This window comes from Podarcis muralis, chromosome 7 (genome assembly GCF_964188315.1).
Source record: "Podarcis muralis chromosome 7, rPodMur119.hap1.1, whole genome shotgun sequence".
Lineage (NCBI taxonomy): Eukaryota > Metazoa > Chordata > Lepidosauria > Squamata > Lacertidae > Podarcis > Podarcis muralis.
Window position 1 is genome coordinate 2,967,518 of NC_135661.1, and position 17,190 is coordinate 2,984,707.

At 41.5% G+C, this 17,190-nt stretch overlaps 1 protein-coding gene across 1 annotated transcript in view; it reads left to right on the forward strand.

Annotated features, from left to right (window-relative positions):
• Positions 1-6,124: 6,124 nt before the first annotated feature.
• Positions 6,125-17,190, forward strand: part of LOC114602843 (methylenetetrahydrofolate reductase (NADPH)-like) — a 22,383-nt gene continuing 11,317 nt past the window's right edge. Inside the window, exon 1 of the mRNA XM_077930937.1 lies at positions 6,125-6,157. Within this exon, the coding sequence (XP_077787063.1) occupies positions 6,125-6,157 (33 nt within the window). The remainder of the gene's footprint in view (positions 6,158-17,190) is intronic.

Here is a 17,190-nt window from a genome sequence, read left to right on the forward strand (position 1 = left end):
GCAGAACCAACTTGTTAGAATTTGCAAACATTCCCCCCCCCCGCCCCAGTTCACCTTAGATGGCTTTTGTTGCTTGGAAGAAGGTGTGAGGGTTGAGGAGGTACTTGGCAGTAAGTACCAGTTAGCTCAGCCAGCCAGGGCATTGCTGGAAAGACCTTGAATCTTTGCTTCTCTTGTGTTTTTCGAGATTGGAGAAGGCTAATCTGCTGCCTTGGGCTACACCTCCCATCAGCCACAGCCGGTCCAGAGGCACCCTCTGTAAACTCCTTTGGAAGGCTTATGCCCAGGCCCAGACAGAGGGGGGTCACATGGGCCACTTGGCCTGAGCCTCCGATTCCAAATGGGGCCTCGGTCAGCATATTCACAATCGCAGGGGATGCACTGGGGCAGAGGCGCAAAGGCGGTGGGCAGAGGAGTGGGATGAGTTTCAATATATTAAAACGAATTAAGTCTTTCTTTCAAGCAACAATAGCTCAAGAACGCCTACATGGTTTAGCAATGATAAACATAAACCACAATAAGGCGAAGTTGCTTGATTTTTCCTGCGTAATTCAAGAATTCGCAGAAAAGAAAGCTAGGAAGGCATTTTTAAATGTAAATACTTAAAATAATCCTTTTCCCTGTGTATTTTTAAAAAGCACTATGGTATATCTATATTTTCCATTTTGCCTTTATATGCAGATACGGTTCAAGCCTTGAAATAAAATTATTTGTCAGCATATCTTTTGTGAAAATTATTTATATACTTATTTATAAGACTTCAGTTATCCAAAGGGGGGGGGGCACATTATTTACCTGGCCCCGGCCTCTGCCTGGCTCTGCGAGGCCCTGCTTATGCCATAACAAATAAGCCAGCCCAGGGATGTGTTAGCCCAAGGGGGCCGTTATTCCCATCAGGGCCACATGCCTGTGGTGGGTTGGGGCCAGAGGTAAAAGTGTGGGGGGGGGAGGCAATATAAATTGTATCTTTGCTGCTAGCAACAATCGCTTTGCTCTGCCTCCACAGCTGGAGGCAGTAAGTCGTCTGCATCCCAGTTGCTGGAAACTTCAGGAGGGGAGAGGGCTCTCGAACTCAAGTCCTGCTTGTGGGCTTCCTATTGGGGCTTCTGGGTGGCCGCTGTGAGAACAGGATGCTGAAGTAGGCCGATTTTTGCATGCTCACACGCCACCCCCCCCCCTCATCCAGACGAGCAAAATGCATTACAGTTGTACCTCAAGTTACAAACGCCTCAGGTTACAAACGCTTCAGGTTACAAACTCCGCCAACCTGGAAGAGTTACCTCAAGTTGAGAACGTTGCCTCAGGATGAGAACGGAAATCATGTGCCGGTGGCGCAGCGCCTCTAGTTAAGAACAGTTTCAGGTTAAGAACAGACCTCTGGAACAAATTAAGTTCATAACTAGAGGTACCACTGTATTGGGGTTCAAAGACAACATTCCAGTCAGGTCAAGGAAAAAACGGTGTGTGGAGAAGCAAGGAAGGCCAGTGATGGGTGTGGTCTGCAGAGAGTTTGAGGGCCAGGCAGAGAGGTGCAGGGGCCACATTTGTTCTCTGGGAGCCTGAGGTTCCCCACCCCAAGTTAGCCTTTTGGGTGCCACAAAGTTCCTTTCCGGTTTTGTGGCTGTGTGATGGTTTCCTTCCTTCCTTCCTTCCTTCCTTCCTTCCTTCCTTCCTTCCTTCCTTCCTTCCTTCCTTCCCTCCCTCCCCTCCCTCCCTTTTTTATTAAAAATGCCGTAAAATGGCTACATACAAATTCAATAAAACCAAGAATACAGCACAAAGTGATACATAGTTTAGCAATTTCAGTTCCAGAGCCACAATGTGTTGATTAAAACCTGAGAAAATAAAATTGTTTTCTGACCACCTGCCTATATTATACGAAGCAGGTGCCAGGCAAATGTCGTTTTACATGGTCTTAAAACAGTCCGTATAGGTTCTCCACGGATGGGTTTGTCAGGCTGGCAGGAGAACTTTCCTTTCCTCTTCTCTTAAGTATGAAGAGAAGGGAGACACTGTGCGGTTCTTACGCATAACAAAAGTACCTTTTCGGTGGCAGTGTCTTTACTGTAAAAAGGAGGAGGGTCCCTCATTTTGATTCCTTTTGAGGGGGTCAGCAGGGAATATATGGCTCTGCTCTCGGAACGTAAAACATTTTGCACAACGGCCCTTGTACAAACAACAGGGCATTCAGACCAGACAACCAAAGGGAGCGTTTATGCTTGACAAACAGAAGGGTGTCTCTAGAGGGCTGGATCTCCACTGCCCATTGGAGCAGCGGGCAGAGATTGGAGGGAGTGCCAGGGCCGGCCTCTGATTGGCAAGCCAGGTCTGGCATCCGCAGGTCTGGGCTGGGCTCTGGTTGGAGCAGGAGGGCACCTTTGAATGCACACCTTAGTTGGCTTTGTATGTGCAGTTACTGAGAGCCCAAGCGGCGTCTGTTTGCATAGCTGTAGAGCGGAGGCTCAGAGGCTGCTGTTGTTCTTGGCGGGAGTCCATTTTGGAGAGTGGCTGTGCACTTGATCCAAGCAAGGTCAGCGAGCCTGAGAGTCTCACTGGGTGTTGGACAATATGGCTATGATGCAAATGCGGCAAAATCAAACCAACCTGAAACTGAGGGGTGTACCAGAGACCCCAAACGAAAACATTAGATTTAAAATGATAAAAGAGCTGGCAACTTGGTTAAATAAGAGTGAGGAGGAGATAAATGGTTATTTAGTAAACATTTTTCGAATAAGACCAAAATCAGATAGAGCCAGAAAGAAAAAGCTGCCAGGTGATATAATTGTCATGTTCAACACTTTGGAAATAAGAAATGAAATACTACAACAGAACCACATAAAAAGGTTATATATTGAAGGAAACCCAATTATTATTTTTCGAGAAATTCCTTCGAGATTTCTTCGAAGGAGAGAGATATATAAAAAACTAACAAACCAATTGAAGAAGAACGGGATACTGTATAGATGGGAGTTTCCGGAAGGCATTTCATTCTACTTTAAGGAAAAAAGGTTTAAATTAAGCTCTAGTGTTGAACTCCAAAAATTTGCGAGGAGATATGAGAAGGACCTGGGGAAAGTTGAAGGGGAGGCGGAAAGGGAGGAACGACAGAGAGACGAGGAGGGTGAAGGGAGTGAAGAAGAAGAAGAAAAAGAGGAGAGCTTAATAGGAGAAGGGGAAGAACAGGAGGAGGAGAGTAAGGAACAGTAGTGTCTATTTAATCTAGTTAAATTAGTCAGAAGAGTTTAAACAGATGGCTTTAAAAACAATAAGCTGGAATGTGAACGGTTTGAACAATAAAAATAAGAGGAATCAGATTGCACATGTATTGCTGAAAAAGAATTGGGACCTAATTTGTCTTCAAGAAACGCATGTTATAGGAAAACATAAGAGGGTATTAAGCAATAAAAGGCTGGGATTGGACTTTGTGACTTCAGACAAGGTTAAGAAAAGAGGGGTAGTAATTTATATAAAGGAAAAATATGACCCGCAATTACTGTACAAAGATGAGCATGGGAGAGTAGTTGTGGTGCAGATGGTGTTTCATGGAGAAAAAATAGTTGTGGTTGGAATATACGCCCCGAATGAGAAAAAATCAGCATTCTTTTTGGAATTAGACAATATATTAATGGAATGGACGGATCAGAAAATGATATTGATGGGAGACTTTAATGGGGTGGTGACGCCGAATATGGATAGATCAACAAAAAGACGAGATGGGAAAGAAGGTAAATTACCACGATCTTTCTTTGACATGGTAAATAATTTGGGATTGACGGATGCTTGGAGACTTAAAAACCCCACTGCAAAACAATTTACTTTTTTTTCAAATCCGAATCAGAGCTGGGGGAGGATAGACAGTATTTGGGTCTCAAGGGAACTGGTACAGAACCTAACCAAGTCTGAAATTTGGCCCCGAACTTTATCTGATCATAGCGCGGTTTCCATGGAGTTAAAAGGCAGAGAGGTTAAAACAGCCAGATGGAGAATGAATGAATATTTGTTTAATGATCAAAGGATAGTAAATAAGGCTATAGAAACAATTGAAGAATACTTTAGGTGGAATTTAAATGGAGAAACTTCCATAGACATGGTGTGGGATGCAGGAAAAGCGGTTATGAGGGGTTTTTTGATTCAGAAAAATAGCCAACTAAGAAAAGAAAAAGAAAAAAAGAAAGAGCAGATTTTAACACAGATTATGGAAAACGAGAAAAAATTAACAGTTAACCCTAGTGAAGAGAGTTTAAAACAGAACTTAAAAATATTACAAGCTAAATTTGCTACAATAATTAACCAAGAGATAGAGTGGAAAATTAAGAGGATGAACCAAAAGAACTTTGAATTTGCAAATAAGATAGGGAAATATCTAGCGTGGCAGCTGAGAGAAAGGAAGAAGTTGAGTATGATCAGTAAAATAAAAGAAGGAGATGTGATTATGGAAGAACCAAAAGAAATAAAAAGAATATTCCAAAGATATTATAAGGATTTGTATAAAAGAGGAGAGGAAACAGAACAAGAAATAGATCAATTTTTGCAAAAATTCCATCTGGAACAAATTGTAGAAGATGAAAGAGCAGCACTGGATGAGATAATAACACAGGAAGAGATAAAAAAGGCTATCAAAAAGATGAAAGCTGGAAAGGCGCCGGGACCGGACGGCCTTCCGGCCAAATATTATAAAATATTAATTAACCAAATATCACCAGTGCTGGGAGAGGTTATGAATAATATACTGAGAAATGGAAAGATACCTAACACCTGGAAGGAAGCCTATGTTACATTGATTCCTAAGAAAGAGGTCGACACTATGGAAGTAAAGAACTATAGGCCAATTTCATTATTAAATAATGATTATAAACTATTTGCGGATATAATGGCGGAAAGATTAAAGAAGGTCTTGACTAATAAAATTCATGGTGATCAGACAGGATTTCTCCCAGGGAGACAACTACGGGATAATGTAAGGAACCTGATTGACATTATTGAATACCTGGATATGAAAATAGACAGAAAAGCCGCATTGGTTTTCATAGACGCCGAAAAGGCATTTGACAATGTATCATGGAACTTCCTAAAGAAGGTTTTGGAGAGGATGGGAATTGGCGAAACATTTAGAAGAGGCGTAGAAGCAATATACAAAGAACAGAAAGCAAAGCTGGTGATAAATAATAATACAACAGAATACTTTAACATTTACAAAGGGACCAGACAAGGTTGCCCCCTATCCCCCTTATTATTCATTATAATTTTGGAAGTACTTAATAAGAGACTGAGAGAGGCAACAGAAGTGAAAGGAATTAGAGTAGGAAAGAGGGAATTTAAAATTAAAGCCTTTGCCGATGATATTGTTTTGACTTTGGAAGACCCACAAGATAGTGTAAAAGAAGCATTACAAAAAATTGAGGAATTTGGAGAGGTGGCAGGTTTTAAGGTAAATAAGAATAAAACTAAAATGCTGGTTAAAAATCTAACTAAAGAAGAAACGAAAGATCTAGAACAAAAAGTGGAAATCATGGTGGTGAAAAAAGTCAAATATTTGGGAGTGTGGATCACGGTAAAAAACATAAATCTATATAAAGATAATTATGAAGTTACATGGCAAAAAATAAAGAAAGATTTGGAAATATGGGGGAGGATGAAATTTTCCTTCTTAGGGAGGATAGCAGTGGTTAAAATGAATGTTTTGCCGAGGATGTTGTTCTTATTTCAAACTCTTCCAGTTATTAAAGGTTTAAAACAATGTAAAGAATGGCAGAGAACCCTGATGAAATTCATCTGGCAGGGGAAAAGACCAAGGATTAAAATGAAAATATTAACTGATAAAAAGGAAAGAGGAGGTTTTGCTCTCCCAGATTTGAGTTTATACTATGAAGCAGCGTGCCTACTTTGGCTAAAAGATTGGATAAAATTGGAGAACAGAGATCTATTGGATTTAGAAGGTTTTAATAATTGCTATGGGTGGCACGCATATCTCTGGTATGAGAAGGTGAAAGTCCATCGGGCTTTCCTAAATCATATTTTCAGGGGCCCAATATATCAGGTCTGGGAAAGAAATAAGAATCTTCTTGAAAGAAAAACACCATGGTGGATCTCACCGGTAGAGGTCTTAACAATAAAAAAGATCAACATGGAAGGGAAGACAGCCACTTACGAAGATTTGGTAAGAAATTCAGAACAAGGGCCTAAACTTAAACCGTACGAGGAAATAAAGGATCAATTCACCGGTTGGCTACAATATCATCAGGTGAATGATATGTTAAAGCAAGATAAAAGAAAAATGGGCTTTGAGGATAAGAAATCAAAATTCAATATAGAAATAATAGAAGGTAAAAACAAAACTTTGTCTAAATTATACGACATATTACTGGAATGGCATACAAAGGACGAGGAAGTCAAAGAGGCAATGATTAAATGGGCATCTGACTTCGGCTATAACATCGAATTTGAAAAGTGGTTGAAATTGTGGAATAGAGATATTAAATTTACGGCCTGTACGAGCTTGAGAGAAAATGTTTGGAAAATGCTCTATAGATGGTACCTCACGCCGGCAAAATTGGCTAAAATGTATAGATCAGAAAATAAGACATGCTGGAAATGTGGTGAAGTGCAGGGAGACCTTTACCATATGTGGTGGCAATGCAACAAGGTGAAGGTTTTTTGGGAAGCAATTTATAATGAACTTAAAAAAGTCTTTAAATATACTTTCCCCAAAAGACCTGAGGCCTTTTTGCTGGGAATTATGGGTAAGGAAATAAAAAATGAAGATAAAAAAATATTTCTCTATGCCACCACAGCCGCAAGAATTATGCTGGCACAAAACTGGAAAATAGAAACTATACCTAATGTAAGTGACTGGCAGGTCAAAATGATTAATTATGCTGAGCTAGATAGATTAACAAGCAGAATACGAGACCAAGATGACCAGAAATTTCAAAAAAATTGGTGTAAATTTTGGAAATATATTGGAACGGAGATATAGGAGGAACTGGCGGTATTAGAAAAACTTTATCAGCTAATAACTATAAACTTTAATAAACTAATTACGTTACCTGGGATTTATTTGATACTTACCAAAAGGGTGAAGGGAAGTCAAGGGCTAAGTAGAGCCCAAGGTTTATATTATTTGTTGGTATGATTGTACGTTTTTATTTTTGTATAGCATGAAAATAGGATGAATAAGTTATGTTAAAATGTTTATTTTTGTATGTGTTTGTACTTTTTTCTTTACAAATTTTGAATAAAAATTTACTTGCAAAAAAAAAAAAAAAGAGAGTCTCACTGGGTGTGCACGTGGACAGCCGCAGGAAATAACCTGGAGTGCAGCAAAAAGCCTGTCCAGCTGCAGTGGACAATTGCATGGAAGGATCACTCCACCAGGCAAGTGTTGCGATGGGTCTTGCAGGTTTGGGCTGTTGTCCCTTCTCCCCGCCTCGCTGCTTGCCCAGCCCTGATCTCCTCCTTGGAAATATCCTTTATTGTAAATGACCTCCTGCTCCAACTCCCTTTGCTCAGAGTGGGAGCCTGAAAAAGTCTCACCTGGAAAAGGCAAGTGATGTCTTAACCCTTGTTCCCTTGCAGAACCCCTAAATGTTTAGTGTGTGATTTGTGGCAGCCATGGAAAGAGAAGAGTCTTAGTTCGGTGGTGGAGGAAATCTTGCTTCAGATCCCCAGTGGCATCTCCTGGTAGGGCTGGAAATCTTCCGTGCCTGAAGCCCTGGAAAGCTGCTGCCAGCCAGTGTTGACAGTCCTGGGACTGATGGGCTGAGTCAGCCTAGGGCATCTTGCTATGGGGGTCCTGGTCTTGGGGACTCCTTGGCTGTTGCGTGTGGGGGAAACGAGGCAAAGTGGCTCTGCAATGTATGTTTTTATTAGAAGTAAGGTGGTCTGCAACTGTGTCTGACTCAGAGTAGACCCACTGAAACTGGCCATGTCCGTCAACTGCAGCTCATAACGTTTGTCTAGCGAACAGCTGAACAACTTCCCCTGAGGAAAGGATCACATATGGAATTACTCGTTTAATAACAATTGCACCTTATCAGCCTTGCATCTTATCTGCTGAAAATATGTGCCCTATTTTTCTTTCTTTCCTGGATGTGTGCAAGATAGTTAATTGCAATTAAACCTGTTAATTAGGCATGTGTTTGTGTAGCTCTTGGATGTGGATTCTCCTCTCAGCTGAGCAATTACTAGGCATTTTCATGCCACTCGTCAGTTTACAAATGTCCCACCCTTGCAATCTAAGGTCACATCCAAACCAGACATGATTTAAATCCCATTTCCCTCCCCCAAAGGATCCTGGGAACTGCACTTTGTTTAAGGGTGCTGAGAACTGTGAGGGGTGAACTACAGTTCCCAGAATCCTTTGAAGCAAGCAACATGCTTTTAAATATATGGGTGTGGGTGTGGCCTATGAGACATGACACAAAAGGAAAGGGGAGTGGGAGGGAAGAGGAGGTGAAAGCAGGTCCAGGCTCTAATTCTTAGTTACAGTCAGTGCTTTTTCGGGGGGGGGGTATTCAAGGATACAAGTAAAGCAGTGATAAGGGGCCTCTTGATCCAACAGAATGCTAGGAAAAAAAATAATAAAGAGAAATGGTCAAGAGAGATTCTCAGACAGATCATGGATTGCGAACAAAAATTGACTAGGAAACCCAATAATGAGAAGACAAAGCAGGAAATAAAGATTCTGCAAACCCAGTTTGCGATGATGATAAATAAGGAGGTCGAATGGAACATCAAAAGATTAAGGCAAAAAAATTTTGAGTATGCTAATAAATCAGGAAAGTGGCTCGCCTGGCAGGTTAAGAAAAGAAAGGAAACAAATACAATTAGTAAAATAGAGGTAAATGGGGAGGTGACAACTGAACCGAAGGAAATTAGGAGAGCTTTTGTGGACTTTTATAAGCAATTGTACAAGAATAAGGAGAGGAATAATAAGAAGAAAATAGAAAGATATTTGAAAGAAAAAGTGGTGAGGAAGATCTCACTAGCCCAAAAAGAACAGTTGGATGCCCCAATAGCGAAAGAGGAGGTAGAAGAAGCCATAAAAGAGTTAAAAAGAGGGAAGGCACCGGGGCCGGATGGGTTTACTGCCAGTTATTATAAAGAAATGAAAGACATATTGATAGACCCACTGACTAAAGTTATGAATAACATCTTAAAGGAGAAGGACATGCCAGGAACATGGAGGGAGGCCTTCATTACAGTGATACCGAAACAAGATTCGGATCTTACACAAGTTAAAAACTATAGGCCTATATCTTTATTAAACTCGGACTACAAGATCTTCGCGGGAATATTAGCTAAGAGATTAAAAAAGATATTAATAAAGATTATACACAGAGATCAAGAGGGATTTCTGCCGGGCAGACAGATAAGAAATAATATAAGAAATATAGTTAATGTTATTGAATTTCTGTCCGAAAGGTATGATAAACCAGCTAGCTTAATATTCGTAGACGCGGAAAAAGCTTTTGATAATGTAATCTGGGAATTTATGATAAAAAATTTGGAGGTTATGGAGATGGGCCAGGAATTTCTCAACGGTATCCAAGCAATTTATACAGATCAGAAGGCAAGACTGATAGTAAATAATGTCATCACGGAGGAACTGGAAATAGGTAAAGGCACAAGGCAGGGTTGCCCACTTTCGCCACTACTATTCATAGTGGTCCTGGAAGTTCTTCTAAATGCAATTAGGCAAAACAAACAAATTAAAGGAGTGACTCTAGGGGTAAATGAATATAAAATTAAGGCATATGCAGATGATGTGGTCCTGACGGTGGAGGAACCCATAGACAGTATACAGGAAATCTTAAACGAAATGGAACAATTTGGCAAGCTAGCAGGTTTCAGATTGAATAAGAGAAAGACAAAAATGATAGTTAAAAATATGGATAGAGATAAGATGGAACTTCTACAGCAAAGAACCGAGATTGAGATAGTAAAGAAGATTAAGTACTTAGGAATCTGGCTCTCCGATAAGAATATTGATTTATATCAATATAATTATGTCCCTGTATGGAAAGGGGTAAAAAGAGATCTAGAGTCATGGGCCAGATTGAAATTATCACTCTGGGGTAGAATAGAAACAATAAAGAGGATGGTGCTCCCCAAACTGCTATACCTATTCCAAACGATACCCATAATAAAAGGTATAAAAATTTTTAAGGAGTGGCAAAGGGTGATTACAAGATATGTTTGGGAAGGGAAGAAGCCTAGAATTAAATTTAAATTTTTGACAGATATTAAAGAAAGAGGTGGCCTCTCCCTACCAGACATGAGAATCTATTACGAGGCAGCATGTTTGTGTTGGATAAAAGAATGGGTCAAATTGGAGAATAAGGAATTATTAGATCTTGAAGGAGTTAATAACAGATACGGGTGGCACGCTTACCTTTGGAGTGATAAAAAGAAGGTACACAAAGGATTTACAAATCACATTTTCAGAGGTGCTTTAATAGAGGTTTGGGACAGATACAAGAATATATTAGAGCCTAATATTCCACATTGGCTCTCCCCGCTAGAAATGAAATGTATTAAGACAATTAATATGAGGGGGAAGTGGGGAAATTATGGAGAAATGGTCTTTAAAGAAGGAGGGAAGTGGAAAATAAAACCTTATGAACAAATTAAGGCATTAACGTATGATTGGCTAAACTACTTCCAGATTAACGAAATGTTTAAAAAAGAGTTGAAGGAAAGGAATTATGAAGGAAAAGATTCAATTTTTCAAAAGGAGATAATAAATAATGAACATAGAAATTTATCAAAAATGTACAAAATACTGTTGGAGTGGCATATGAAAGATGTAGAGATGAAACCGGTGATGGAAAAATGGACTAAGGATTTAGGGTATAATATTAAATTAGAAGAATGGGAAAGGCTGTGGAAAGAGAACATAAAATTTACGGCGTGCACGTTACTGAAGGAAAATATGATCAAAATGTTTTATAGATGGTACCTCTCTCCTACTAAACTGGCAAAGATGTATAAAGTGGATAACAAATGCTGGAAGTGTAAATCAAAAGAAGGGACTTTCTTCCACCAGTGGTGGGAATGTGGTAAGATTAGAAGCTTTTGGGAGGAGGTATATAACGAGCTGAAAAAGATGCTGAAGTATACCTTTGTGAAAAAACCGGAAACATTCCTGTTAGGTATTATAGGGAAGGATGTCAGGAGAAAAGATCAGAAACTCCTCCAGTATGCGGTGACAGCTGCTAGAATCGTGCTAGCTCAGAAATGGAAGTCGGAGGAGACCCCGACGGTAGAGGAGTGGAGAACAAAATTGATAGAATACGCTGAGCTGGATAGATTAACAGGGAAAATTAGACATACTAAAGATCAAAAATTTATTAAAGACTGGGAGAAATTCGTGAGTTATCTGGAAAGCAACTATGGGGTAAAAATAACGCTGGCGGGATTCAAAGAGGCTCTGTAATTAAATATTAAATATTGCCAAACAGAGATTGGGAGGTAGGGAAGAACAATCGGCAATAGGCAAAAAAGAAAAGGAGTGCGTATCAAAAGGACAGCAACGAATGATGATCAGCAACGCTGAAGGAAGTCTAAAAGGGATATGAGTGGTGATACAACGATGTGTTTTAGAAGCTTGGTTTTGTCTGTATGTTATATTCTGTATATTATTTCTTTTTTCTTTGTTTTTTCTTTTTTCTATTTTCTATTCTGTTATAAGAAATTTCAATAAAAAAATAATTAAAAAAAAAAAAAAAAATTGCCCGCAACTTTATCGGTTACAGGTGATGAGCGGTATTGGCTTAGGCATTGGTCCTATCCAACTATCCGGCTTCGGCCTGCTTGCTTGAAGACCCGGAAGGGTTAACACCAGCAGGGGGAGCCCTGCTGATGCACATCGACTAGGGACTCCCCCGGGGTCACCGCTCGGGGGCGCACTTTAGGCCCTGGCCTCCATAGGCTTCGGACGAGGCCACGCCCCCAGAATCCTTTACTAGACTACCCTTCAATATTTGGGGGAGGTGATGGCGTTCCTCCCCCCCAACACATCTACATAACAATACCCCTACCAATGCCTAACCGCCAAAACCAAAGGAGTTGTGACGATTTGCTATGAGGTAGGCGAAAACCCCAATGGCCGGTGCCAATTTGCCAAGTGGAAAAAATTCCTACCAGGCCCCTTAAAGGCGACCAACCGAGGTCCATAGCGAGGTCAGAAGGGGAACCTTAAAGGGTGGCTGGGTGGGAAAACCTCCCTTTCACAAGCCGCGTGGAGCGTGTGAAGAGACTGAGGATAAACAGCAGCAAAACCCCACACCCACTGATGAAAGTTGTGAATCTGAAACTGACTCAGATGGCTCAGCAGCAAAACCCCACAGAGCGTGTGTGCAGCGCTTGCAGGCTTTTCCCCGAGGAGGGAGACGTGTTGCCCTTCTCCCTCCTCTGGGAAAAGCCCCCAAGAGCCACACACACGCTCCACGCGGCTCTTTAAAGGGAGCGCGGCTCTTGGGGGCTATTCCAGGAGGTGGTGGAAGGGACAGAGCGTGACTAAGCCAGAAGCTAAAACAGCGAGAGGGAGCACTGCGCAGTGATCCCTCTCGCTGTTCTGGCTTCTGGGATAGCTGCGCAGCCTGCATTCGCTCCATAAGACGAACACACATTTCCCCTTACTTTTTAGGAAGGAAAAGGTGCGTCTTATAGAGCAAAAAATACGGTAGCTTGCAACATCTTTTTTTTAAAAAAGGAAAACCAACTTTTTTTTGTGTTGCTGTAAACAATGCAAGTGCAGGAATGGAAACAAACAAGATTCCGGTCAATAATTGCACAGTTTTGCAAAGATGCATCAAGTTATGACGGAGGTTTAACGAACAATTGCTGTCACAATCCGAAATAGAGTATGTGCAAACGGGAAATAAAAAAGTGAAGGAGAGGGAGGGAGGGAGGGAGGGAGGGAGGGAGGGAGGAAAGGGGGGGGTGAGGAAAGAAGCCAGCAAAGTGATAAGGAAAGGTATCAAGTGGAATCAGAATTGTACAGTTTGAAGAGACCCTGAGCATCATCTAGTCCAGGGGTCAGCAAACCTTTTCAGCCGTGGGCCGGTCTACCGTCCCTCAGACCTTGTGGGGGGCCAGACTATATTTTCTGGAGGGGAAATGAACAAATTCCTATGCCCCACAAATAACCCAGAGATGCATTTTAAATAAAAGCACATATTCTACTGATGTAAAAACACGCTGAGTCCCGGAGCATCTGCGGCCCGGATTTAGAAGGTGATTGGGCCGCATCCAAACCCCTGCAATGCAGAAATATTCAGCTGTCCCATATGGGGATCAAACTTGCAACCTTAGCATTATCAGCACCACAATCTACCCAACTGAGCTATTTAGTGGGTGGACCCTTTTTATTTATATATTTATGATCTTTAAGAACAATATTCATATGCTCTCAACAGAATTTCAAAAGGATTATATCTAAGCCCCCCCCCCCGTCTGACCGTCCAGAATTCTTTAAACATTGCCCATCCTTGCTAGAATCTGTTTATCTTCTTTTCCCTCGTTGAACCCAAAGGAATCCATCTTGCCACATTCTTTACGAGCTTGTGGGAATTGTTTCCATGCTGGCTGCCGGGTAAGGGAAACTCCATCCTCTGCAGCCTTCATGGATGTGAAGGCTAGAAATATCTTTTTTAAAAATTGGCCTTCTAGCCAGCAGACTGGCAGAAGAGGAACAGAGGGTGATTCTCTACCACCAGTTGCTTGGTGGCCCAAGCAAGGGTAGGCCAGAAATTCCTGGTTGGACAGGCAACAGCACCTTGGAGAGCAGACTAAGGTTTGGGTTAAGGACCACGGACAGCTCTCCTGCAAGTGGGGCCAGGCATACAAGTTGTCTCAGCGAGAGATTGCTTTGACCAGCAGACTCCACTGGCCTCCTCCAGTCAGCCTGTGCTAGGAAGGTGTAATTCTCTGGAACGTTCAGTCTCTCCCAACACAAAGACAGAACAGGCAATCTCCATGGATGGGAGGATAATTCTTCTGTCTCTGTGCTTGCCACTGTTCTCCCCAGAGCTTAGCTTCTCCCAGTTATGAGGCATGCTCAAAACAGCCATACATCACCAGAGATGGAGAACTTTAAAGTGTTAAGATCAGAAGGCAGAAAACATGAAAACAACGAGAAGAGGCAGGAACGAAGATTTGGAGATATGCTTTAGAGGTCCAGACTATGGGGAGCCCGGAAAAATGAATAATTACAATTTGGACTACAATTTGGCCGTTTTTTTATTTTAGTTTATTGTTTTTAATCAGATTATGATGCGGATATGTTGATTGGCTGTTTTTATTGGGAAATTAATAAAAATGATTTAAAAAGCAGCAACAGTCATATATCAGGGTGCAATTAATTCTTCCTTACTTACATGCTGTAAAAGTAAACCTCATTTATTCACTTCTGTATATATATCCCACTGTATATATATTCCCCCCACACATTTAATCCCCACAACAATCTTGCGAGGTAGACTAGGCTGAGAGACAGTGACCAGCCCAAGGTCCCCCTATGAACTTCTGGGTTCAAGTGGGGATTTGAAACTTGGCCTACCAAATCCCAATCCAACCACTACAACCACACTGACTCACTTGCTGGGTATAAAAATGAGCCATCCCTTCAGTTTTTAATTCAGGGGGAGCAAAACACGTGTAAGCTACCAGGAAGTGTTTAAAAAGATGCAGCACGCAAGTATAGGTGCAAATTTATGTTTTAATTTTCTCTCCCTCCCCTGCAAGGCGTTCCCTGCCCTGGGCGGTCAGTACTCACCCCAAACGGCGAGTTGAAGATGTCCGACCCATTTTCTGGGCCTCCAGGCCGAAGAGTTACATCTACCAAACTCAGGAATGGGATGAGTTTCCTAATGGCCGCTGGTGAGTGTGGCGGGGGGGGGGGAGGTGGATGTATCCCTCTGGAAAGATCTGGTTGAACTGGGAAGCGATGGGAGGCCTATCTGAATTAAAACAGAAGATGCCAGAAAGATGCAACGGTTATAGACCAGTTGAGGTAGTTATATATAATTTTTATTAAATTTTACATTTCAAAATATTCTTTTAAACAACCTTAAATCCGTGACATCCCTTCTTCTCTTTCCGTGGTTCATTTTGCATACCATATGCCCTGCGTATTTTACATGAACTAAACCATTCAGGAAACCATTGTTACATCCATCAAAACTTATTTACCCTGCTGAATTTATCTTAATGCTGTCAGCATTTTTAAATGAACACAATTTTCACCCATATATTCAGTAAACATTTTCCAGTCTTCTCTAAATGTATGTTCTTCTTGTTCTCTTATTCTAGATGTTAAATCTGCAAGTTGCGCATATTTCATCAGTTTAAGTTGCCATTCTTCTTTGGTTGGGACCTCGTTTGTTTTCCATTTTTGGGCTAACAAGACATGGGCTGCAGTAGTAGCCTACATAAATAGTCTTTTTTGACACCTGGGAATTTCCCTCTACTGATAGGTTAATGTAATGACTTATCTCTTGGGCCTGTTAATTTCAGCGGGGCTACCCTAAGTAAAACCTTGTTGACTGAAAGCCATAGGATTGTCTCCTCCCAAGTCCAGAAAAGACCCTATACTTTCTGGGCAGATTTCCTTGTTTCGTTCTGTAGTAAATGGGCGCCCAGCCACTTGCCCCTCCCTCACCTGTCTTTGCTCTCCGGCCAGATCAGGTTTCTTGAGCAAGGCTGGCAAACCCATTTACTTTTCAGAAACAGGACAAAATAGAACTGGTAGAGCTGCCACCACTCCCTCGACCCAGGGTTACCAGAAGCCACAGCTCAAGGGAGTCAGCTGTGCTCCTTTGTTACTGGCTAACCCCAAACTACAAGTTGCTTCCACAAGCTTGCAGGCAGGAATCCTTTGGTAGAGCGTAACCAAGAAGTCTAGGCGTTGGAATTAGCTATTCCCCCGGATAGGCACACACAATACAAGAGAACGTTTCTTTCTTAAAAATTTATTTTAAAACGTAAAGAACATGCTAAAAAGCAGGCACATCTTTTGGTAAATTACAAGTACAGAAAAATAAGAACGTTGTAAATGATAGCTGACTATATACTCTCTTCTATACTCTAAGGCAAAGATAGGATAGTTAGAGTCTTTCAGAAATCCGCATCCAAAGGTCTCAGAAAATCTTCAACGCAAAAGCACAAAAGGACGAAAAGACGGCTGCTTTGGTGGACATCAGCAGCCGGGCGATTCTTTGCGAATTGCAGAGCGCGCCTTTCAAACCATTCTCAAGATCTTTTATCCATAATTCGCACGTGGAATCAGAAACCCCCAAACACAGTCAGAACCCTGGATTATTTTTGAATCCTCCAATGACCAGCTTGTGGGCTAATAATTCTAACTTGTGGCAGCTGAGCCAATTAAGCCTTCAGAACCCAGATCAAGGTGTTTCCTCCCTTCCGATGGAGACTGGTGGAGCTTAGGCAGATGTACATTCCCAAGTAATTAAGGATAGATAACATTACAGAGGGTATGTTCATAACTTTGAACGCAGGTGTAAACCTTCAATTTAGCCCGAAATTTCCTTTCCCATAGTCATCCTCTCACGCCCTTGGAGCCAACAGGCTCACGGGTTAAAGCAACAGGACGGTTCCCATAATTCTTACTGGTTTCCCACAAGGCCTCATTTTCCACTTGACCAAAGAAAAGCTGCTAAGAAAGTACTAACTTTACTACACATTCCCTTGTTCGATTCATTATTTCATGAAATGGATATACCACTTGACTGTATAAAATCAAAAAATCAAATGAGCCTCGAAGCGGTTTGCGAAAAAGACAAAACGATAAAATTTATCGGTAAGAACAGCGATAATGTAATACTTTCAAGAGCTCAAGTTCACAACTAGCTAAAAACAGATGGAAATATGCATCAGTTTTCTAAATATCTGGGTGGGCTTCACGAATGTTTCTAGCACAGAGTACAGTGAAGGCAGCTGCCTGATGTCCATAGGCAGGAAGTTCCAGAGTCTGGGTATTGCCACACGAAAAGATGGACTTCTTATAAATTTAGAACAGGGATTATGTGGTCCCTGCAACAGTTCTGCTGATGGGAGCAGTCAAATGGGTGAATGTGGGGGAGGCCATCTTGCCTGTAAGGGGGCTTGTTACTGCCCTGCCCTAACATGCCTTCTCTCCCGCAACCCTCAGGGGTCCGAAGGATTATA